This window comes from Cydia fagiglandana, chromosome 9, assembly GCF_963556715.1.
Source record: "Cydia fagiglandana chromosome 9, ilCydFagi1.1, whole genome shotgun sequence".
NCBI classification, from domain to species: Eukaryota; Metazoa; Arthropoda; class Insecta; order Lepidoptera; family Tortricidae; genus Cydia; species Cydia fagiglandana.
In genome coordinates, this window is record NC_085940.1 from 20252163 (window position 1) to 20277032 (window position 24870).

A 24870-nucleotide genomic window follows, 5' to 3' on the forward strand; every position below is an offset into this window, starting at 1 on the left:
TGCTTCTCCAAGGGACTCACGTTGCTGACCGGTTACAAATCTATTACACTCTTAAAATACTTAAGCGGGGCCAATGCAATGCTAGGCTGGATATGACCCTATGAACCTATTAGCGAGTCCGACTCGCACTTGGCCGGTTTTTCTTAGTAGGTATATGACATTTATTTCAGATGTACTTCATTGTCCGTCTGTCTGTCTCATGAACCGTGATAGGCCTAGGCAGTTGAAATTTTCACAAATGATGTATTTCTGTTGCCGCTATAACAACAAATACTAAAAAGTATGGAACCCTTCGTGCGCGAGTCCGAACCGCACTTGGCCGGTTTTTCTTACAATAGTAGGTATATGACATTTAAGGCTCCGTCACACAGGCGCGTTTGGCGTGCGGCGCGTGAGCGGGGCGCGCCACTTTTTCATATAAAACGCTCAGGCCCGGCTCTGAAAACGCGCTGGTGTGACGGAACCTCTATTTCAGTTTACTCCACTGTCCGTCTGTCTGTCTGTCACCAGGCTGTATCTCATGAACCGTGATAGCTAGACAGTTGAAATTTTCACACATAATGTATTTCTGTTGCCGCTATAACAAGAAATACTTACTAAAAAGTGTTCTGTTCTTGGTGGGTGAATCCGACTCGCACTTATCCAGTTTTTTTTTTATTTTTTTTGTGAACGAATTGAATATTAACGGATAGGCATTCATATTAAAGAATGAAATCGCAGTCATAATTTCCATACTTTCACTTTAGTGCCATGAAGGGTAGGTACAAAAGGGTTCCCTCTTTTGAGATTGGAAAGTGGGCTAGGTTATAAATGCAGCCTTCACAGAACCGATCTGCGACCAGAAAAGTGGGTCAGGCTAGAACTGTGATCCTTAATTCCTTATAGAACCAAACTGCAACCAGAAGTGGGTTAGGTTAGGTTAGAACTGCGACCCTTACAGAACCGAACTGCTACCACAAAAGCGGATTAGGTTTTTTAATTACATAATTATTTGTTTTTAGATATATCGGAATAGTAAATTTTTAGAGTTATAATTGTATGTTACGGATTTAAAGTTTTCTGAGATGAGATAGGTTACTTAATTCAAAATGAGTGTTTCGGCTCCTACCACCGAAGGGGAAGCGGGGACCGTACACCGCTAAACCTGTTGACCACTGCCGCGCCCCGCCGCCTCTACTTACATGCCTAGCCAACCATTAGGCTCTGAGATACACGCTCATGTGCGCGTCATACACGCAAATATTTTTTATATACATACACTTAATCTTAAGTACCTTTGTGGAACCTGAATTAGAAGCTTTTTTAAGTATCTGCGATTTTTATTTAATACTCAAGACTCCAAGCTTGACCATGGTGACCCATCGACGTGATTAATACGCAACGATTGCTTCTGCCCGAGTCGAACGGAATTTCTACGTGTGAACAGAGCAAAGGTCACGACAGCTACAACGTGGCAGAAATTGGACATCCCGGCGTCAACGCAGTATTCTGGACTTACGACGCCTATTGGACTGTACCTATCCACGACGCCAGTTGAACTGTACAAATATATTCGGAGATTTACGACGCCATTTTGGACGCTGCAGACACCCTTACTTCAAGCCCGCCGGTCAGAACTACGCCGCAGCCAAGGTTTAGCAAGGGAAGTGCACCATTCCTTCTTATTTCCTATTTTTCTGCTCGTACTTTCCTCCACCTACTTGACTTTGAGCTTTGCCATCTTCACCCTTTGCCGTGCTTGAGTTTAATTGTATGCCATTTTATTGCACTAGTGACGCAAGCATTTTCTTAGCACGTATCCTCATTTAATAGCTAGTGTCAGTGAAATAATCTGATCGCTGCTTTATAGCCAAATTTAAAACTTATAGCCTTTTATGCAATTTAAATAGGCATTTTAAAACTATTTAAGAACAGAAACGCTTATTTGAGTGACATTCTTATTAGTTAATTTCTTCACCTTAATTTCAATCATTCCGTTATTTCATAAAGCATACTCCTACTTTGTGCTATATAGAATACTGTCTAGCGGTTTTACTAATTACGCACAGTTAAACCTCAACGCAAAAAATTCAATTGCATTCCATAGTAACACAAGTGTTCACCGTGTTACAGATAAGAACCGGTCGCATCGCGCCCGGCAACAGCTACTCAGCTGCAGCTGCGTTGCGTTTTCTGCTGACTCCTGCATTCCGCACAGCACTGTTGCCGACCAAGCCAACCACTGTGACTGCGAACATAGGCCGGAAAATTTACGTATTTATTCCAATATTTTTGATTTTTGATTTCTCATTTCCTCATTCGCTGTTTTTAATTGAAATCAGATCTTTATCATAAAATGGCTACGTTGATTCCCACTAGAACGTCCATTAAGGGACGTATTACTAAATTTAAAAATTACATTGCAGAATTGAATGCTCAGGATAATATTTCCTCAAAGGATGTAGACGAACTTTCGTTGAAGTTGGATCGTTTTCGTAGTATGTTCACACAATTCGACCAGATCCAAACTCAAATAGAAATTGCGACTACATCAGATATGCAGACCGAAATTGACATAAGAGAAGAGATGGAAAATGATTTTATTTCTCTTATTGCAACTGCTCAGAAAATTATTGATAAGATAGCCGAAAGATCTGATTTCGCCAGCGTAAAGTCTGAAGTTCAAAGCAACTGTGGTCATGACAATACATGCAACGGTTTAAATTTTCGTTTGCCAGTGATTAAAATCGCTAGTTTCGATGGTTCGTATTTTAAGTGGCTCGAATTCAGAGACACATTTGATTCACTCATTCACAGTTCCGACAACATCAAGCCGATTCACAAATTTCACTATTTAAACTCTTATTTGGACGGTGAAGCGGCTCAGGTGATTAGCAACTTAGAAGTGTCGGACAGTAATTACGCTGAGGCCTGGCGTCTTCTCTGCGAGAGATATGACAATAAAAAACAGCTGATTAGCAACCATTTAAACTCTTTGTTTAACTTGCAACAGATTGGTCGCGAATCGGCAAAGTCCCTGCGTTATTTAGTGGATCATGTGTCCAAAAACCTACGGGCTTTAAATACGTTGGCCCAGCCCACTGATAAGTGGGACACGCTTCTTATACATATGGTCGCGAGTAAACTTGATAGTAATACGAGTTTAAAATGGGAGGAATATAAAAGTAATTCATTTTCAAATGACGATATGCCGTCATTGGCCGATTTTAATCGCTTTTTAAAGGGACGTGCTGACGTTTTGGAATCGGTTCAGCGTAATAAATCTGATAAGCCCATCACTAATAATAATAATAAACGCGAACCGGCTGCCTCGCCTCATAATAAACGCGAGAAGTCTAGCACCAAATGTTTTGCGGTTTCAGCCACTCCTGCTGCTTCGGCCTCGGCCTCTCCTCCTGCCTGTGTGTTCTGCAGCGGCGAGCACCGGATTTACGATTGCTCGTCATTCCTGTCCCTGCCAGTTGAAGACCGGATCTCCGGAGCGTCAAGGTTACGCCTTTGTCTCAACTGTTTGCGGAAGGGGCACACTTCTCATCGCTGCAGAGTAGCTCCGTGTCACACTTGTAAGAAGCGCCATAATACTTTGTTGCATAGGGAGACTCCTCAGGTTGCCGCTGCGCCCGTAGATGCGCCTCCGCCGCGTTCGGAGCCCGAGCTCGGGCTGTCGTCGAATATGACCGTGTCGCGCTCAGATCAAATACTTTTACCTACCGCGTATATTGACATATATAGCCCGGCTATTAATGATTATGTAACAGCGCGCGCGTTTTTAGATTGCGGAAGTATGACTTCTGTTGTGACAACCAATTATAAACAGAAATTGCAACTCGCACCGCTGCCCAGTAATACAAAGCTGTTCGGATTATCTGACGTTCCTATATCCAGTAATCCCGAGCGTTGTTTTGTGCAAATTCGGTCTAAACATGATAAAAATGCTAAATTCGATATCGCATGTTTAGCACTGCCTGTGATTAATAGCACTTTGCCACTAAAGCATATCGATGTGTCGGGCATCAAGTGGCCATGTAATAAAAAACTCGCCGATCCTAATTTTAATCAGCCCGGACCTGTAGATATTTTGCTTGGCGGTGACGTTTTCTGGAATTTGGTTGGAGGCGAGCAAATTGATTTAGGGCACGATACGCTTGTTTTGCGCAAATCAAAACTAGGTTGGTTAGTGGTCAGTAAATACAATGCATTTTCAATGTCTAACGAAAGGTCGTTCAATTCTTTTTTACAATGCAATCACTTGTACACAAGTGATAATCTCGACGACTCGCTTACTAAATTCTGGCAGCTGGAGCAAGTGCTCCAACCTAGTCAACCGTTTACCGATTTGGAGGCGGAATGTGAGCAACATTTTGTCACTCACACTTATCGTGACGATAACGGTAGGTTTCACGTGCGTCTGCCATTAATTACGGAACCCGATTGTTTAGGGGACTCATATCGCTTTGCTAAAAAACGGTTCTTTGCATTAGAGAAACGATTTAAACGCAACCCTGAGTTGAAATCGGCTTACGAGCAATTCATAAATGAATATGCCGAGTTAGGCCATCTCTCTGTGTCCGATTCTGACATTCCGGATCCTTCCTTTTTTGTGTCACATCATTGTGTGCAAAAGCCCTCCAGCGAATCTACGAAGTTAAGGGTCGTATTCAATGGTAGTGCCCCCACCACGTCTGGCTATTCTATAAATGACCTGCAGATGGTTGGGCCAACGATTCAAGACTCGCTGTTTAATATCCTCCTGAGGTTTCGTACATACAAATATGTTTTAACTGGGGATGTCGCTAAGATGTATCGGCAGGTCCTGGTTCAGGAATGCGACCGCGATTTACAATTAATTCTTTGGCGCTCCAATGAGAACGAACCTTTAAAGACTTTAAGGCTTAACACGGTCACTTACGGATTTTCAAGTGCTAGTTTTTTGAGCACACGCTGTTTGTGGCAGTTGGGCGAGGAATGTGCAGATGAAAAAATTAAAACTATCATCCAAAATGATTTTTTAGTGGATGATTTATTAACAGGGTCAGACACAGAGGAGGAATTACGTTCTATTAAAGAGTCGGTTGAGCGTGCGCTAGCAGCTGGTTGTTTTCCCCTGCGCAAATATCGCTCAAATTTACCGTCAATTTTGCATGACTCACAAAACGATAGTGTAGGTATAAACAAAGGTAGCTTGATCATTAGCTCGTCGTCGCACACGCTAGGAGTGGGCTGGGACTCTGAGGCAGATATCATTCATTTTCCTACTCAATATTCTGCCAAGGACGGCCACCCTACGAAACGTTCAATTTTATCGGATTCGTGTAAAATATTTGATCCCTTAGGCCTCCTGTGTTTGCTGACGATTATACCTAAAGTTTTAATTCAAAAATTATGGATTGAAAAAATCGACTGGGATATTCCCGTGCCGAGTTACATAAACGAGTCTTGGCAGGACTTTATAAACGGGTTAGCGTCTTTAACTTCGCTCCAAATACCTCGTCATGTTATTTGCGACTCGCCGACGCATATCGAGATGCACGTATTTTGTGATGCAAGCTCAGTTGCATACGCGGCCTGTATTTATTTAAAGTCCACTAATGAGAAGGGCGATGTTGTAGTCAGGTTGCTGTGCGCCAAGGCCAAGGTCGCGCCGGTCCAGGCTACGACTATTCCTCGATTGGAATTATGTGCTTGCCTTCTAGGCGCGCAGCTCGCGTCAGCTGTTTCTAAAACGTTGCGCTGCCAGATTGCGCAGAAATTTTATTGGACTGACTCGTCAATTGTGATCGCATGGCTTAAAACTAATCAAACAAAATTAAAAACGTTTGTTGCCAATCGCGTGGCTCATATTTTAGAACTCACCGATGGCAGTGAGTATCGTCACGTTCCAACCGCTTTAAATCCGGCTGACTACCCATCTAGAGGGGTCGAAGCGCGTCGCTTATCTGATTTGCACATGTGGTGGAACGGGCCATCTTTCTTGCACGAGCCACAGAATAACTGGCCTCAGTTTTCTTCAAACTCGGAGCTCGATTTACCCGAGCTAAAGGTTAACGTCGCGATCACTAACGATTCCCAAAAAACTGACTTTATTGATTTCGATCGATACTCGAAACTCAAACTTTTACAACGTGCGGTAGCTTATATGCTTAGGTTTGCGCATAACTGCCGTGTTTCATCTAATAAAACTACCGGTGTGCTACAACCTGAGGAGCTCGAGGTTTCTTTTAAAAAATTAGTCGCTATGTCACAGCAGGCTAGTTTTCCTCACGAATTGAAATTGTTGCGTGACAAGCAACCTTTAGGCCCTAAAAACCCTATTTTATCGTTGAACCCATTTTACGATGATGACGACAAGCTTCTCAGAGTTGGTGGACGTCTGTCCTCGTCGTTTTATCCATTTGACAAACGCCACCCAATGCTCTTACATGCCAAACATAGTTTGACTAGATTGTTGTTTCAACAGGAACATATCCGTCTCCTGCATGCTCCTCCTCAGCTGCTTCTAGCCGCCATTCGCGAGTCTGTATGGGCCGTATCGGGGCGCACACTTGCGCGCACCGTATCGCAACAATGCGTCACCTGTCGCCGCGCAGCTGGCAACACTTCTGCTCCCTTGATGGGCGCTCTGCCTTCTCAGCGCGTAACGCCTGATTTTCCCTTTATTAGTGTCGGCGTAGACTTCGCAGGTCCGTTTATGATTACGGACAGGCATGGCAGAGGTTGCAAAATAACAAAGTGCTATTTAGCTATATTTGTTTGTTTCCGGTACAAATGTTTGCATTTAGAGGCAGTAAGCACGCTGTCGACGGATTCTTTCATTCTTTCGCTGCGACGTTTTATCTCTCGCAGAGGGCGACCTCGCGAGATCTTCTGCGATAATGGACGTAATTTTTTAGGAGCGGCCAAGGAAATTAGCGATTACCTTACTTCAAACTCAGACACGGTTTGCAATTTTGCAGCAAATGAGGGAATACAATTTAAATTTCAACCGGCATATGCTCCTCACTTTGGTGGTTTGTGGGAAGCAGGAGTCAAATCGGCAAAATTTCACCTCAATCGTATATTAGGTAACGCTCATTTAACATATGAGGAATTGGCAACTCTCTTTAGTCAGGTGGAGTCCATCCTGAATAGTCGTCCCTTGTGTCCTTTGTCGTCCTCTCCAAACGATTTCCAACCCTTAACCCCAGGTCACTTCATCATCGGCCGCGCGCTCACTTCGTTGCCGTCGCCCCACCTCGCGGATATAAACCCAAACCGTTTAGATAGGTTTCAGAGGCTCGAGGCATTAAGACAGCACTTCTGGCGGCGCTGGCAAATGGAATACGTCTGCGAGCTCCAGCAACGGACGAAATGGCGTGTTCCAGGACGAGCTCTTCAACTGGGTGACCTGGTCCTAATCAAGGAAGAGAATACTCTTCCACTGCACTGGCGGCTTGGACGAGTCGCCAAATTGTTTCCTGGCGCTGACGGGATTTCGCGAGTAGCTGAAGTTGCTACTGTAACGGGCACCTATAAACGAGGTGTGAAGTACCTCTGCCCTCTGCTGGACGAGACCCATGAAGCCTTGAAGGCTGACGCCTCCAAGGGCCCCCAGGATGTTTCGGCTCCTACCACCGAAGGGGAAGCGGGGACCGTACACCGCTAAACCTGTTGACCACTGCCGCGCCCCGCCGCCTCTACTTACATGCCTAGCCAACCATTAGGCTCTGAGATACACGCTCATGTGCGCGTCATACACGCAAATATTTTTTATATACATACACTTAATCTTAAGTACCTTTGTGGAACCTGAATTAGAAGCTTTTTTAAGTATCTGCGATTTTTATTTAATACTCAAGACTCCAAGCTTGAACAATGAGTATTACCTATTATTATTATTTATTTTACCCGAGCGTGGCCGGGTTTTCATCTAGTAGTTTATTAATCGAAAAATAATGGTATTGACATATTTAGACGAAATACACGTGAATTAAGAAATTAAATCTTACTTATAATTACTTAAATTTAAATTCGCTTCAAGTGTCACTATTGCTAGGCTAGGCCTTTGATTTGGTAAAAAGGTAAAACGAGCCAACCAAAAATCATTAGAGCCGACTGTGATCGCAGCGACATCTACACGTCACTTCATTGTCTACTGCGAAGCAAGCTTACAAAGGATTACATATCTACCACGCAGTTCCATTGTAAATGTAGAGATGGCGTATATGACAAAAATATAATGCATACAAGAATAGAATAGAATTATGTTTATTGCTCACATACTTATTGGTGTACAAGTGTATTGGTGTACTTATTGGAATTATTATTTAAATACCTAATTGTTTATTTATATATTTTATTTTTGTTTATATATTTTATTGTCGGAAGACTTGAAATTGCAATTTACATATTTTTTTTATTTTTTATGACAAAAAACTGCTAGTTGCGTTGCTATACTTCGTTTTTTTTAGCATTAGAAATTAGGTAAACAATCTTCATGTGTCTTTTCATTGAAAAACACATTTTAAAAATAAGTTACGGCAAATATGTAACAATTATGAATCTAATACGATCATTTATATTCTTCTGCTTTCATAAGTAATCGTTTTTGATTTTTAAAAAGCGTTTTTCAATTAAAAGACATGTCAAGATCGCTTACCTTCTTGCAAGTTCTTTCTAATGCTAAAAAAAACGAACAGTAGTAGAGTAATTTTTTTTTTGAGATTAATGCTTAAAAACGTACATTTAGTTATGTTTTAATTTTATTGAATAAAATTTACACAAAAAGGGTGACAAAATTGTGCGTTCGTTGATGCTTTCTATAAGTAACAGCTAAAGTTCCAAATCTCCGAACTTGGCTGGACGCACTAACGTGTACTTTTTCCCTAATTTAAGTAATTTTAACTCCTAGCCTAGCAATAATAGTCCTAGATAGCCTAGGTACATTGTCGGGAGTGCCTCAGAGGCCGCGTAAATAGCCGAGCGACGTCTGACGACATGATTTTAATTTAAACAAAAGTAAGTATAGTTCGTTTTTTTTAGCATTAGAAAGAACTCCACAGAAGCAAGCGTGCAGTTTTTATCAGGCTCTTTAATTGTTAATATTTATTGAATTATCTAATGTAGCATGGTCAATACATATAATTTACTTCAAATTATTACCGCTAAAAGTGCCGGATTTGGAACCACAAGCTTACTTCTGCGAAGTTCTTTCTAATGCTAATAAAAACGGACTATAAGTATATTCTATATTCAGTACCATGTACATGCATATACATTGAAATTAAGTAAAACCCCGGGCAATGCCATATCTTCCGTCGCAGGCGGCAAGTTTCGCGCGGCGCGTCATACTTACCTTATATTTCCTTCTAATTTCCTGGCTTATAAATGGCATTTTGTCTGCCCCAATATAGCCCCAACCTACCCCAAGTGATCTGTGATTTTATTACAAAATTGAAGTGTAAGTAATCAAATTAGTCAACTGACATTTTTTTTTATTTATTTAAGTAATTTTATTATAATATACATAAACCAAAACAACTTAAATAATAATCGGTTAAACGACAAGTCTTATTTCATTATTAAATTTTTGTTTTAATCATTGTAGTTTCATAACGATCGATGTACAATCTCCAATACACAATTTCCTTTTCCATTGCCGTAACCACAAATGCCGCAATCGCTCGGCGCTGCACGGCGCGGCAACGTCGCGTCTGCCGCCACCTGCCGCGCTGCACCGCGCCCTCATTGATCGTACGTCAGTTGCCGCGGCAACGCTGCGAGATCATCATGGTGTTCAGTAAAATACAAATGTCAGACAGTGCCACAATGAAATTAATTAAAGAAGTGCAGAAACACGGATGTATTTGGAATCCTGAGGACGAAAACTACAGCGATAGGCAGCATTTGTTGGTGGCGTGGGACGAAATAGCGAAAGCGCTTGATATGCCAGGTACGTTCAGTTTCTATGACGTCGCTTGCATCGTATGAGCTGTGCTGTATGCTGTTTTGTTCTGAGTGGTACTGAGTGGGGCGTATAGATGGCGCTGGGAGTGTCATGTTGATAAGACCGTTTGTTGTTATTAGTGAGGGTTCCGTAGCCAGGATAGAAAAATGGAATTCTTATTATTTCTTCGTGTCGGTATGTCTGTCCGAATTAAATTTGACTCGTAAACTGTAACGTATTTTAGTGAAATTTCCAATGTACATATATGTAACCAGTAACCACTAGCTAGGTTTGCTAAGTTTACTCGTACTTGTTAAAATTCTAAAAAATACCTATATTTAGTTATAGTGAAGGCAATTCATACATTTACTTAATACATATACTCGTAAGGATATATCTTACAACAAACAGACAAAATAATTAACAAACTTTTAGTATATATGACCACACCACTATGTAGGTATATGTCTGCGGCCGATCGTAAGATCAGGCAGATCGTAATGTTCCTGTGTAATGTTTTGACGATAGTCACATTAAACCAATATATAGGTAAGATAGGTTCGTTAGGTTGCTTCAGATGCCCGAAGTGCAAACTGCCCAGAAATAGAAGCCCCGCGTAGCGGGGCTCCGTCGACTTAGGGAACGAGTCAAAGATTTTCACGTTTCACGATATGCCTAGGAATTTCACGATATGCCTGATCTTACAATCGGCCGCCGACATAATTATATACCAAGTAAGATTGAAATGAAATAAATGATTATCTTATTTATATCTAAAGTTTAAAAAATACGTCTATCGTTCTTTGCAGAAGATGTCATCCGTGGAAAATGGAAGATTCTGCGTGACTTCTTCAAAAGGGAAGTAAAAAGGAAAAATGTCACTTCCGTGGAAGATTACAAAGGGAGATGGCGATACTTCAATAGCCTCGGCTATCTACTACATCTGTCCTTACCAAGAGCAGAAGAGGATGACGAACGCACGAGCGAAAAAGTCGATGTTGAGATAGAATACGAACCGAAGTACGCCCCAGACTCAAACCTTGAAGTGTATTTAGAGGATCCTATTCCAGAAAAACGCTTCAAACCAAATGATTCAGAGGACTACGATTTGATGTTCTTGAAGTCACTTATCCCGTTTTTTAAGCAACTGGAGCCGACTAGGAACTTGGTCGTGAGGAGCAGGATACAAGACATGCTGCTGAATGAGATAGCTGCACAGAATATGAACAGGAATAAGATGTGATAGTGAGGTTGGAGATGTTAGATGAGAGATTTGTGTTTTACTTCTTGTTTTAAAAAATTTCAAGCGTATTGACAATGGTTGTTCTCACTCTGTTGTAGCGGATAAAAAAGTGACAATATGTGTGACATTTTAACATTAGTGTATGCAATTTGATGATTAATGATGGATGTGTTAGACCCATCTATCATTAATCATCAAATAGATACAATTGAATACTGGAAAGGGTTTCCAAGATTATTTTTTACATTGAAGACAAAAATAGTTAAGTTATAAAAAAATATCTGTATCTATTAAAAACATTAAAACTTAAAATATACTTTTTCGCAGCATTCTTTCTTAAAATCGTAATAAACGAAGCGTACCTACTAAAAATAGTGCCATTTTAGGCCATTTAAATTAGAATACGCCAATTACCGCATAAAACACCCAATAATACGAATACGAGTACCCAGAACCTACATGATTAGATGCAATTTCATTTAAACACCTTGGCGTGATCTTGGTCCAATAATAAAATCATGCCAACCAGCGTTGGCTGAGGCAAAAATGCAGCGTCATTGCCCTTTTTTCTTTGACATACATATATGTACTACGAAATAAAATATCGCATTCTATCAACCATGGTCAAAAAAATTAAGGGTTCCGCAGCCAAAATACCCTTTATAGTTTTGTTATATTTGCCGGTCTTGGCTTGTACGACTTTTATTGTTGCTATATTCGTATCGTGTGAAAATACGGAACCCTAAATTAATTTAATAGGTACTTGCTTTTACTCAATCTCGCTATGAACAAACTGCTGCCGCGTGCCGTAAAGCAGAGCGACATCTACACATTAAGAACGTAACTTCGTCGTCGGACACGAAGCGAGATTATGCACATGTCAAAGATTACAAGACTGCCATTCAGTTCCATTTAGTATTCATAGATGGCGTCAATATCAAAAATCTAATACTTAAAAATAAAATCGACCTGGTTGGCTACGGCGGCAACACAAATAAATTTACTTATTATTATGGTGAGATAAAGTTTAAAATTAAATGGCATGACATCTGTGCCGTCAGCTGCACGATCCGTACAACTCACGCGGCGAATTGATAGTTTATCGGGCGACAAAACAAACTATTAATCTTAGCAATTCTATGCTAAACAAATATCTCTCATTATTATTATCATTTAGTAATTAATTATATTTAAGGAATACAAAGCATTTTCCTTAACAGTCCCTACAAAAATTACAAATGCCTCAACGCTTGCTGCACGACGCGGCAACGTCGCGTCTGCCGCGCCGCGCCCCTTCGACCGCGGCGTCAGTTGTCGCGACCACGCCGCGCGATAGACATGGCGTCCAAAATCCAAATGTCAGACAGTGATATTTTGAAGTTAATTAAAGAAATAAAGAAACATGGTTGTATTTGGAATCCTGATGATGATAACTACGGCGACAGGTCCCAGCTGTCTGTAGCGTGGGCGGACGCCGCGAAGACGCTGGATATGCCAGGTGAGTGTGACGCATGCTGTGCAAGTGTGCACAATATTGGTTTGAATGGCGGTTATCGCATCGCGCGGATAGATGGCGTTAAGAGTGTCATGTTGTTAGTTTTGTTTCTTATTGCTTTCATAATCTCGCAGTAGTCGAACGAAACATATCCGTATATCTTACAATTTGTCCTCAAAATGAAACACGCAGTTTTATTTTACGTTTTTTCTTCACTCTCTGATCGATCTTATATCATTTTATCCTACATTAATAACAATTATTGTGCATAATTATAAATTGGTTATTATCATGATGATTGATGACTCGTGCGCATTTAATTTAGCCAACCGATTATCGCCTAAAAAGGCGCTAACAGCTGTCATACTCATACTGCTATGAAAACGGAACTTGGCGTGCTTACGAATAAAAAGTTTTCAACTCCGCTTTTGTATTTACTTAATAGCAAAGACGTTAACGATAATTTGTATGCGATTTTCGATACATTGTCGATGCCGCCTACAGAGGTGCCATTAATTCAATCGTAATGCTGCAATATAGATGGTCAAGCAAATCTTGTCAGTAGGAAAAGATGCGAAATTCAAATTTTCTTTGAGACGATATCCCTTCGCGCCTACATCTTTCATATTTCCCGCCTTTTTCTGATAAGATCTGCTTGACCAACTACATATATGTAATATGTATATCAAAAATAGCACGCGATATCGTATCGGTGAGGTTTGTAGAGACCTTAAACCAAAAAGAACATATTCAGGCCTAGCATGGTCATATTGGTAATTTTTATCGGAAATATAACAACTTAAAGTACCTTAACCTATTTATTTGTCCTAAATTGTCTATGGTAGGAATGACAATAATAATTATGGGATTTTGTTAAATTCACACAATTGAGAGCTTTTGGAGTAGGTATAGAATATATTTATATGGGTGGTTTTACAGTACTGAAACTTTCCGAAACATAAAGTTGTGGACATCAAAAACATTATAAACTAATAAGTGATTATCTTTGCAGAGGACATCATCCGCGTAAAATGGAAGAACCTCCGCGATTTCTTTAAGAAAGAAATCAAAAAGAACGACGTTAATTCAAAAGACGATTACGGGGGAAGATGGCGGTACTTCAAAAGCCTGAGTTACCTCCTACGACCAGAGGAAGAGGGAGACGAACAAACAGATAGCGACCAAGAAGAGAAAGAGATAGACTATGAAACTAAATACATCCCAGATACAAATCTCGAAGTGTATTTAGAAGAAGATCCGCTTCCTGAGAAACGCTTCAAAATGGATTATGAAGACTATGATTTGATGTTCTTGAAGTCGCTGACGCCATTTTTGAGGCAACTTGAACCTACTAGGAATTTGGTGGTCAGGAGCAGGATGCAAGAGATGTTACTGAATGAGATAGCTGCGCAGAATAAGAATAGGAATAAGTTATAGCGCAGGAAAAGTGCCAGCCCGGATGGAGACTTGTGTAAAGTCAAACGAGAATATGAAAGTTAGAATTAATTATCTCATTTTCATAAATATTATTTATTTACACAGTTAAATATACTGAGGTACTACAATACAAATACTAAACTAAATTAACAACTACATACATGTATACATACATACCTTAAATCTATAATAGGCCCTTGAGGCATTGTACCAAGGATGATGGCACCATTTCTTCGTTGTACCGCAATACTGATACGTTTTGCGAGGAAGCCGCCAGCTCTTCGGTCACCAGTTATGTTCTAGTTAGGTCAGGGTTATGTTCTAGTTAGGTACTCATAAAAATTCAATATAAATGAAATCGTGGCTGGTGGTCTCACTTAGACAGTGGCAGTTAGACATTTTTGTGTGCTTGGTGATTAATTTATGAAGAAGTCAAGACAGAAGTTTGCTTTGTGCAGTGTTTGGAAGGAAGATTAGTGACATTTTAAGACGAGAATAAGTTGTGATTTAATTAGTGACTTCAACAGTATGAAGCCGAAACATTTCTTTCTAACGAGTAGTTACAGTTAGTGGTAGTCAGTGTATCACAGTTATATGGTCCAAAATTACTCGAATATCTCCGATTAGGTGTAATTATTGGGGTCCCTTTGTTTCCCATAAAGTTATAAGTCATAATGTAACGTTTGTCATATTGTCGTTAGTCATAAAACTGAAACCGTTAACTTTTCAGGATTTTCGTAAGGTATAGGTTAGGTTTGTTTTATGCCAATCCTGAAAAGTTACGCGTTTCTGAGAAAAACCAATTATGACTAACTCCCAAATAGTTTTAAGTCATAATGTATTGTTTGCCCGAATTTTCGGCAAACAATACATTATGACTTAAAACTATTTGGGAAACAATAGAGACCCTATATAATAGAGTAATTATTAATTGAAAGACTTAGCTCTGGGGCAAAATATTAAAAATAAATGAGAGAACAAATCCACATAAAACCGAAAGTAACATGGTGTGCAACTTATAAACAGGAAAAAATAGATCGTGGTTGTAATATTGCTTTATTGTTGAGTAGTTAACAACATTTTGTTCAAAATCTATCAGCCCCTCTAGCACGGTACGCACAGACATGAAATGCCTTCCGCAATGTTAGTAACTCGAGTATTCGGCCTTAATCTAGATTGTCAGCGTGTTTGACGCGTCTTCGGTTACGCGTCATGTCAGTTGTGGCGAAGACTATAGACTACCGATATCCGATAGAGATAACAGAACAGCGAGTGCAGCCATTTATGATGTAATACAATAAATGTTTCTTTCGAATATATATTTAAGTAGTTTAGACGAGCACATGCTACCGATCTCTTTTACCGTGGCAAATAAAAGTGTCCATCCATACCATACATAAAAGGTTTCTCTTTTTCTAAAACTTATACCATTCACAGTCCTATTTGTGGTAAAATAAATCAGATTCTAGAGTGTGATGGTAGTAGCATTAAATATTTGACTTTCTCACTCTTACATGTCTGTAAGTATTAGGTAAGAGTGCTTTATTTTGGCTAAAGTATAATTATGCATTCGGAAAGTCACTTGATCTTATTAACGGTAACTTAAGTATGGCTCGTCATCTACAAAACCTCTTTTTATAGGTATAAAGGAATAGAGTAGCATCTCTAGGTACATACTTCGTAAATACGATTAGGAGCATTGAACCAGATAAGACCAGACTTTCTATTTTCTTGGCCCTTTAGGACATTCGTTATTATGGCTAGAACCAGTTTTCCCTGTAGCCAAACCTTTATTTACAAAGTATTCCTTATTTTCTCTATAATAAGACCCACTTCGTACTTCGCAGGACACAATAAGAAACTGTCAGTTCCCAATTATAAGCACGCAATGTTTGTACTGCCGAGGCCGATATAAATATTAGATTAGACATTTCTTCACGAACTGTGACAATACTCAGTAAAGTGACAGTCGCGCGTAGTTGAGCTGTCAAACGAGACGACAAAGATTTGGCGTAGATGAGCTGTCAAATGAGAGAGATTTGACAAGTTTATTTTGCGGTATCGTTTATCCCTGTGTGTTTAGCTTGTCTATTTTGTCAAGTTGATATAAACTCGCCGCGAGGGGAGATGTGCTAGAGTGGTTTGATTTTTGATTGATTATCTTTGACATCACTTGCAGAAACATGAAATTGTTGAAAAATTATGTTATAACAATCAAAGCTTATATTTAGTTAGCTTAGCTTAGTTGTACATATTGTATAAATGTACAAATGTGCTTAAAATAGGTCAATTGTTTAGCAATATACCTAAATATAACCTGGCAATCCTATTTGTTAAATAGATCAATCACTATTAGAAAATCTGAATTCCTACTGATTGTTTACCAAATTATATCAATTAAGAATAGATAGAATATAAGATTAAGGGATCGTTTGTATTAAAAGCGATATAAGTAGGTAGCCAAAATTATCGCGATAAATCTCTAAGGATCAGAATTGTTCCGTAATAAATCTGTAGCACAGTGGTCAAGATAACCGCCACTACTATACGCCGAAGTGTCTCGTAAACGGGTGACGTCCCCAATAACGCATTAATTCAAGCGCTTTCTCCCGCTCCCCGTGCGCGACCCTCATTTCCGGACTCATCGGCGGCCCCCAAATCTATATCGCACGGAGATAGAAGAATATGCGCAGTTTTAGGGGAAAAATCTTTACTTTTTAATACTCATGTTCTATAAGGATATGATGATTGTTGTCGCCCACGTGATAGCGTTATAAAGATATCGTCCGTCATTTTACAGTTACGCGGTGTAAGGAAGTGCCAGTTAATTTATGATTTGGATAAAGTCATCTATCATTAAGCCTGTGTTGTCATTGTTAGCAAAAATATCATTATAATAATAAAAAAATGCAAATTATTTCGATTTTGATTTGCAAAAATATAGGACCCTATCCCATCCCTAGGCCTTGAAGTTTCTGCAATCTATATGCTGTCTCTCACTGAAATTCAATAGTTTACCTTGAATAGTCTTTTCATATTATTATCAAGAATTTATACTGTATAATTATTACCTATTTTTCTTGTTATAAATGGTACAACATGAAAAGTACCTACAATCATTTTATAAGAACAAATATAAACTTTCAAATTTGTGCTATAATGTGAACTCTTAACTTTATTTAATAGGTACCTACTAACGAATTTCATAGGGAGTTTTTGTTTAATTTATGGAAAAAAGCTTTCTTATAGTAAATTTTGAAATGAGATAAGTCTGCCAACTTTAGAGTATTCAGCTTTGTTTCTTTATTGTTGTGAAGTCCACACTTTATCAGTAAAAATTAATGTGGATCTTAATAAGTTTAATTTAATCAAATTCCCGATTACGTCACAGCTGAAATCCGTGACTAAAAGCCGTTGCCACAGATCCAACGAACGCACGACTTATGCCATTTTGACAGTTGTTTTGACTGAAAGCTCCACTCGCGCGCAATCATCAATCAACCCACGTCAGACCTGTCAGACGGTACCGTACCTTTTAATTAAACCCTTAATACATGAACATTAAAGGTCATTCTTGCGTACCCTAAAATGCAAGTAATCTAACTTAAATTCCTGTCTTGAAAAAAGTAAAACAAAGATTTGAAAGGTTTCAAAATGGTAGTTGAGTTGGTAGCTTTTTTTGATGATTCTACGAAGACTTTGAATACATGTTTTAACCTGTTTAAGCAAGAAAAATTAGTTGGTGTTATTCGTAATTACCTGTCATTCAATATTTCTAGAAGTTCTGTACTTGCCGCGCGTTATTGGGATAAAAAATGAAAATCTTTATTACTTATCCACAAATGATGCAACTGAGAAGTACGTTGTTGTGTGTGTTGTGGTGTTAAGTACGTTGTTATTCCGTTTTGTAAAAGCTTTAGGTAAAACGGTTATATTATTTGTATTATTTATTTTATTGTTTTTATTTGAAAATATTCCTTAATCTATTAAGTACTTAATTTGAAGAATAAAGTTTTCAATACTTATTTTTAATTTTGTCAAAAAGAACCGCCATGAAGAAGTTTCATTGTCATCGTCACTGAATTACTTAATTATTATTTGAATTTTGAACCGGGAACTGTTAATATTAATAGGTGCTTATTAATAGCCATAATACGGTACTACAACTACATATAACTAAATTGATGTAAGGGTCTCTAGAGGGATTAGAGAATGCCCCATGCGGGTCGGGGCACACTTTTAAAGTGCATGGATTTTTATTTGTACGAGTACATAGGTACTGGTTCACGTGAGTACATTACGTTTTACACCTTTTAAGTTTTTAAATCAGATAAACAAAAGTACCTACCTATGTATATCATTATTACGGAAATCAAAAGTTTTGTATGTACATGGTAGTGGATTCAAAAGTTTCAAATTTGTTGTCAAAACAGCTGCAAAATGGTTGCAAAACCTCCGAAATGAGTAAAAACCGTTGAGAATTACTTGTGTAATGTTAAATGAAATTATAACAAATTTAATATATTATATCGTATTATCGCGTTAGTTCATTGGATGCACTGATGCATCATGCTAGGACTCCGTTCCGAAAACCTTAAGTTTGTCTATGGAACACCGCAGAAAGCACAATGCACAGATAAGAAATCAGTTTCAAAATGCAACGGAATTCATTCAAATTTAAGTAGGTAAGTATACCTAATGTATGTGCAGAGTCGAAAAGTTTTTATTATGACGTTTGCCGGTGCAGTCCAAACACGCACGGAGCGGCAACGCCGCGGCGGCGTGACGCGACGTTGAATCGATCCCGTTCGCGCCAAGCCGCGCCCGCACTAGATATGCGGGATAGGATTGCTAAAAATTTAATTAAAATACATACTAACAAGTAAACAGATCTTGATGAAACTTTAGTTAGCCAGTGAATTACCAGTTTGGTGTAATAACGTAGAGTACAGTAAGTACATAAAATAAGGAATTCAAGTTATCCTCCTTATACTTTGCCTATGCCATAAAAACTTTACCTTTTCTACAGAAGTTAATAAAATATCATCAAAAAATTTAAATGTCGAAGTAAAATAATTAATAATAATATAAAAATGGGATCAAAAAAATAAAAATTACAAACTTTTGAGTGTTTAAAAATACTTAACACGCAATGATTCTAATACTTCAGTATCTTGAGATATCAATCTAGGTATTTTTATTTATACTGTGGGAAGTAAAGTGGGAAGTCAACACTTACGGCCTAATTTTTTTAAATTTGCCGCGTTTTCTTCTGACAAGGTCGCTGTGCCAGAGTATTCCTAATTAAAATTTTAACGAATGCCTTTACGATTAAGTAGTTAGTACTTATACTCACCATTTGTTAGGTAAAAATCCGTAAATAAACACGAAAAGACACTTACTTCTGGGTGTAGAAACTTCAAATGAAATCCCCACAGACTAGCTATCCAGTTAAACAGCGCGGCGGCGTCACAGACTGGTTCTGCTTGCAATAGTGATGCACTAAAAGCTTCATTAACCGTAAATTACCGATAATTTCCTTTAATCACTTTATTGTAATAGCCCGGATATTGATGTTATTTTATTAATGGTAAAAAAGGGTTGGTTTAGTATGCAAACAGTTGCCATTTAAAACATATTTTGCTGCAATGAAAATTCCAATGACGGCGACAAATATATTTTTTATTTTATTTTATACTAAAATTATTGCTTTAACATAGGTATACCTACTTATTTGTGACATAATTCAATTCAATGTGTAGTTAAATTATAATTATGTTAAGGGAACTTTAATTGAATTCCTTAACCTTAATGTAACGTATTTGGTAAGTACATTTCAAACAAGGCAAATATACGTTATTATTATTATCTAAGTACATATATCTACTTATCCTAACTGTAAAAACAACAACAATTAGAGACTAAATAAATGGTGTCTGGTACTTGATATTATTAATGCCGTACAATAATTCTTAATGCACGCGAATCATGTAACAAATTAAACAAATCATATTATATTTCAGTTGATCGAAAAAGAGCTTTGTACTCTACTCCGACGGCTTAAGACGCGTTAGAAAAAAATGTGTAAATAAAATCCCCAACGCCAAAACACCCTTTTGCCTGCCTTGGGGAAAGGCCCCAGACTGATTCACAAGTGTCCATTCTTTGCCTTTGTGCTCATTCATCCTTCATAGAGGTCCATTATAAATGATACTGGCCAGGACACGGTTCTATTATTGCTTAGCATTGTTTATGGACAAAGACAAACAGTGAAATTGTGGTTTTGAAAATAACAATATAAGAATGTTGTAAAAAAGTAGTTTGTATAACATGTAATCAAGTTAGCAATTTTTGTCACTTATTTCACTTACTTTCCAGCTTAAGGTTTTCTTTTCATCTCTCTGAGTATACCTAGTAACAGGAAGGTCTTTTTAGGGTTCCGTACTCGAAGGGTAAAAATATGGTCCCGCCATATTATAAACTGACTAGTTAAGACTCCACTGTCCCTCTGTCTGTATGTCTGTCACCAGGCTGTATCTCATGAATCGTGATAGCTAGACAGATGAACTTTTTACAGATGATGTATTTCTATTGCCGCTATAACAGCTAATACTAAAAAGTACGAAACCTTCAGTGGGCGAGACCGACTCGCTGGACACGGTTTTTACCTCTCAATTTTTGTACTGATTTTTATTTGGCAGCCAGAACTCAGCCTTGAAATAATGCAATCTTACAATATTTCGATCTTTCTAAAACCTACTAGGTGGCAAGTGTCCCTCTTGTTGTCATTCCTCAATTCTGTGCTAACTTTTGGCACGAATTTTGCAAATTGAAGCTGTCAGCATTAGAATTTTCTCTAATTCTTTTTGATTTTACTCTCCCGCAAACCAGGCAAAATTAAATCATATTGCTAATTAAAGCTATTTTGTCTGTCTTCTTCGTACTTGATATCTTTCTCGTATTTGAACTATGTATTTGAAAACTTTCCACGATTGTCAAATTTGTGTCCAATATAAGTGTATTTACTGAATAGGACACACATTTTGAATGTTATGAATCTTCGATCCCACACGTCTCGAATAGCAAAGAAGCTCTCCTTTCCACTAGCAATGTGTCGTCCTTAGCTGTGTTGATAGGCAATAAAACAATTCAATTACTGATAAGTCTGATAACCATTAATATTACTGTCTAAGTTTCTTTCTGTTTCATGTTTCGGAGTAGTGGCGACACCAGTTTAAAACAAACGTCACGGCGCGGCGGGTCTAATTCCCGGTACAACCTGTTGCCGCTAAACTGGGGAATTATCGAGTGCGTGACGTTTTGTGTTTGTCTCTGCCGCGCCGTCTGGGCAAGACACTTCATTTGTAGGGGTTATTACGTCTATCCTTTTTCAGGACACTTCAATGAGTAGGATAAAGTTTTGTTGTTGTAATAATCTATTGGAGAAGAGCACACTGAGAGAAAAGTACAACAAAAATACACTTAGAATTACAAAAATAAACTTAATCCGGGGACAAGGAGAGTTAACTAATAGGAACAAATTGACTTTTGCAATTTCTATTAGTTCTTGCAATTTCTATTATCTGTTTGTTGAAATTATATTTGGGATTACTGAGCTGTTTGTAGAAATAAATAAACTTTACAGAAATAGTGAAACGTCCATAATTATTACTAAAACTTCATTTTTTCCCCCAGTACAGAACTGTTTTTTAATTCCTGGTGATGATTTTTCTCTCAGTGCAGAAAGTGTCCGAAGAAAAGAAAGATAGATATAGTAACCCTTATGTGGAATGGCAAGGCAAGCAATTCTTTTTAAAATAAGCAAGTACCGCGGATAATACATCATCATGCTTACTTCTGCAGAGTTCTTTCTAAAAAAACATTGTTTAGATAAAATTATGTAAAAGGACAGAAAGGGGTTATTGTCTATTGTTATATGAAACCACCATCCACCATCACCATGAATCATCGCTAAACAGCAGAAAAGCTAATTTAATTGCAGTTAGCTGCGTAAAGACGAAAGAAAGCATTTGGAACTTCAGTAAAAATAAAACAAAGATCACACTTAAAATCAATGAAAACAGATTAATATTAATATACTTCATAAAAAAGTTCTAATTTTCATTGCTTCAGTGCATACAAAGTTTTTAATCCACCTCATGCATATTAAGTCTGCGAAACTAATAAAAAAGGTGTAAAAAAATAAATGCGTGCAATGTTTAACCAATTAAAAATTCTAATTCACAAAATCTGATTAACGAATCCCTTGATTAACAGCGGAAACTAATAAACATATAGTGGTCTCCCTCTTATACGTGCGATACAGAGCTAGTGCGAGTACGTGATATGGCAATAAATAAAATTATTGTTTTCATCTCTTTTCACTGTACGAGACTCGCATATGTTTATCCCTTTCCCCGAATCTATCCGACTCTGGGGTTCAGTTATCGCTCTTCAAATACTTTGTTTTGAAGTTCCTTTGTAACCTTGAATGTCGGAATTCCACTCTCGTGTGGAGTCCACTGATTAAAATTTCATTGTAAAAAGCTTGTGAGCCCTGGCGGCTGTAGTACCATTCATTATTTAAATTGAAGCTATTTCACCATTCAATTACAGGGCTGGAAATTGGTTTTAAGTTCGAGCTAAATGGAGTTTGCCGGCTGAGTTCTTATCAGAAAGTTCACGGAGGACGGCCCCATTCTGTTTCTTAATTCAAACTTTTCAACATCATGTATGTCTTGTACTTATAAAGAATGATGGTGATTTTCTTTAATTCAAGAGAACGGTATAGTTCCTTCTAAGTCGTTGACTTTTATTCAAAACATTTTTAAACTAGTTTTTAATTCTTATTTAAAAGTATTTTAATTTCAAATCATAAAACGGGCTGTACTAGGACTAGGGATGGGCTAAAAACCGGTAAACGATCAATAACTAGACATCCTAGTGCGCAAAACTAGTCGAACAAGTTTTGGTTCACAAGGCTGCGTGACGTCACTGTGATCTCCGCTCCAGGCGCAAGGAATAAACCGACGTTTCAGATGAATTTCGCACTGCTTAATTTCGTCTTTAGAAATACATTTTATATACTAACTTTAAGGGTATGTCGGGTAAGTATAAAATATATTGATTAACGTAAATGACAATACTCTCACCCGGCGATTGCAAAGATATTAGGAGAGAAGACATTAACTGTAAAAGGAATAAATGGTAAGTATCCGTATCGATAAATGAATAAGACCCAACCAACTGTCCTCAACAGTTGAAAGGACCGAGCGCGAGAGAACAGCGAAGAATTTATTTAATTACACAAACGGGTCTACCGCGATATAATTTCATTGTTTTTACAAAATACCTTTCGGTATATGTTACAAAATACCTTTGTATGTGTCGCGAGGTTTATTATTCGGGGCAAAATACATACTAATTTGATATGTACTTCTATTCAGCAAGGCAGGTAAATCACCATTTGTATGTCCTCGTATAATAATCTAGTAATGGTCTTACAATGGGCGATTTCTGTACTGTTTAAAGTGGCAGACAAAAAGTCAGAAAGAAGGTGGACTGTGGACCCTGGGCTCCAAAGCGGCGAGGATACAACCGGAATAATCGCTAAAAAGAGAGAGAGAGAATTGACGAATTTTGGATGTCTTTGCCATAAACGAAGATTCACATAACTATTCTATCAGATAGCAAAGCAAAAGACTACATACTGCTGGAGATGGATATCTAGTATTTAGTTCGTAAACCTTGTACAAAAAAAAACAAAGCTTTCAACTCCAACTACACTATACCTTAAGATGAATTTGAAATCTGATTACTCCTGATACTGGCGAGTTTCCTCCTTTCATTTCGACTCTGATTTGTATTGATACGAGTATGTGTTGTTTTTAAGATTAAAGATTTTGAATGGAATATAATTGGAGTTAATTATGGTCTAAATTATCTAAATTCTAAAACATTCAAAGACTGAACACACCCAGCGTCACGAACTCACGATGTTGGTTGGTACTAAATTGTGTTGCTTTTGCTGGCATCTACATATGTAATTTAATATTTTTGATTCAGTCGCAAACATAATATAAATATGTATAGAGTCTGGATGACCTGGTGTTTGCGCTCAGGAGCTTATTACAATACATAGGTATGCATTAAAAATAAAATATTCGGAAAGAAGCTCAACAAAATTTCTCTTTCTCTGTATGCTGACCAGCGATTTGGTTAACGAACGCGAGTTGCGGCTTCCCAGTAAACTCTGCATACGATCAGCATAACCTTTTATGTCTTTTATGGAGCTCGTTAATTATGCGAGCAGATTCTTGTCAAATCCAGTTTTACAACGCCGTAAAAGAGGATCGCTTATAGTCTCATGAAACATGGAAGACTAACTAGACCGTATTGATGGGTTGATTACCTAGAGTGCTAGTTATGATGACCATGACAGAAGATGGCTACCTTGTGAGATTCCAGTTAGAACAACAAATTCTTTCGAAAATTCATAATGAAACAATGACGTTTAGAAATACAAGGCAAGGAACAGTCACTTAAAGCGCTTCTCAGGCTATTAAAAGGCAACATCATGAAATTTTGAAACCTTGAAATTGTTAAGTTTAGAAACAGCGTCGGGCCCCACGGAGAATGGCGGAATCCTTACAATGCTGGTTGTATACGAAACTTGTTTGACCAGAACTGAGAAAAAAAGTAGCGGACAAGTTCGCCTACAATAGCATTCCTTGGTCGGGCCCGCCCGCGACCCGCCCCGCGCCGCGGCCCCCG

The 24870-nt window shown here is 38.3% G+C and overlaps 2 protein-coding genes across 2 annotated transcripts; both read left to right on the forward strand.

Annotated features, from left to right (window-relative positions):
- Window positions 1-4312: 4312 nt before the first annotated feature.
- On the forward strand, window positions 4313-7672 carry LOC134667538 (uncharacterized). The gene has a single exon (XM_063524961.1). The coding sequence runs from the start codon at window positions 4709-4711 to the stop codon at window positions 7640-7642; it is 2934 nt and encodes a 977-aa protein (XP_063381031.1). The 5' UTR covers window positions 4313-4708; the 3' UTR covers window positions 7643-7672.
- A 1984-nt stretch (window positions 7673-9656) lies between these two features.
- Window positions 9657-14925, forward strand: LOC134667806 (uncharacterized). The gene is made up of 4 exons (XM_063525212.1): window positions 9657-9928; window positions 10732-11161; window positions 12386-12663; window positions 13673-14925. The coding sequence occupies exons 1-4, from the start codon at window positions 9766-9768 to the stop codon at window positions 14095-14097; spliced, it is 1296 nt and encodes a 431-aa protein (XP_063381282.1). The 5' UTR covers window positions 9657-9765; the 3' UTR covers window positions 14098-14925.
- The last annotated feature ends 9945 nt before the right edge of the window (window positions 14926-24870 follow it).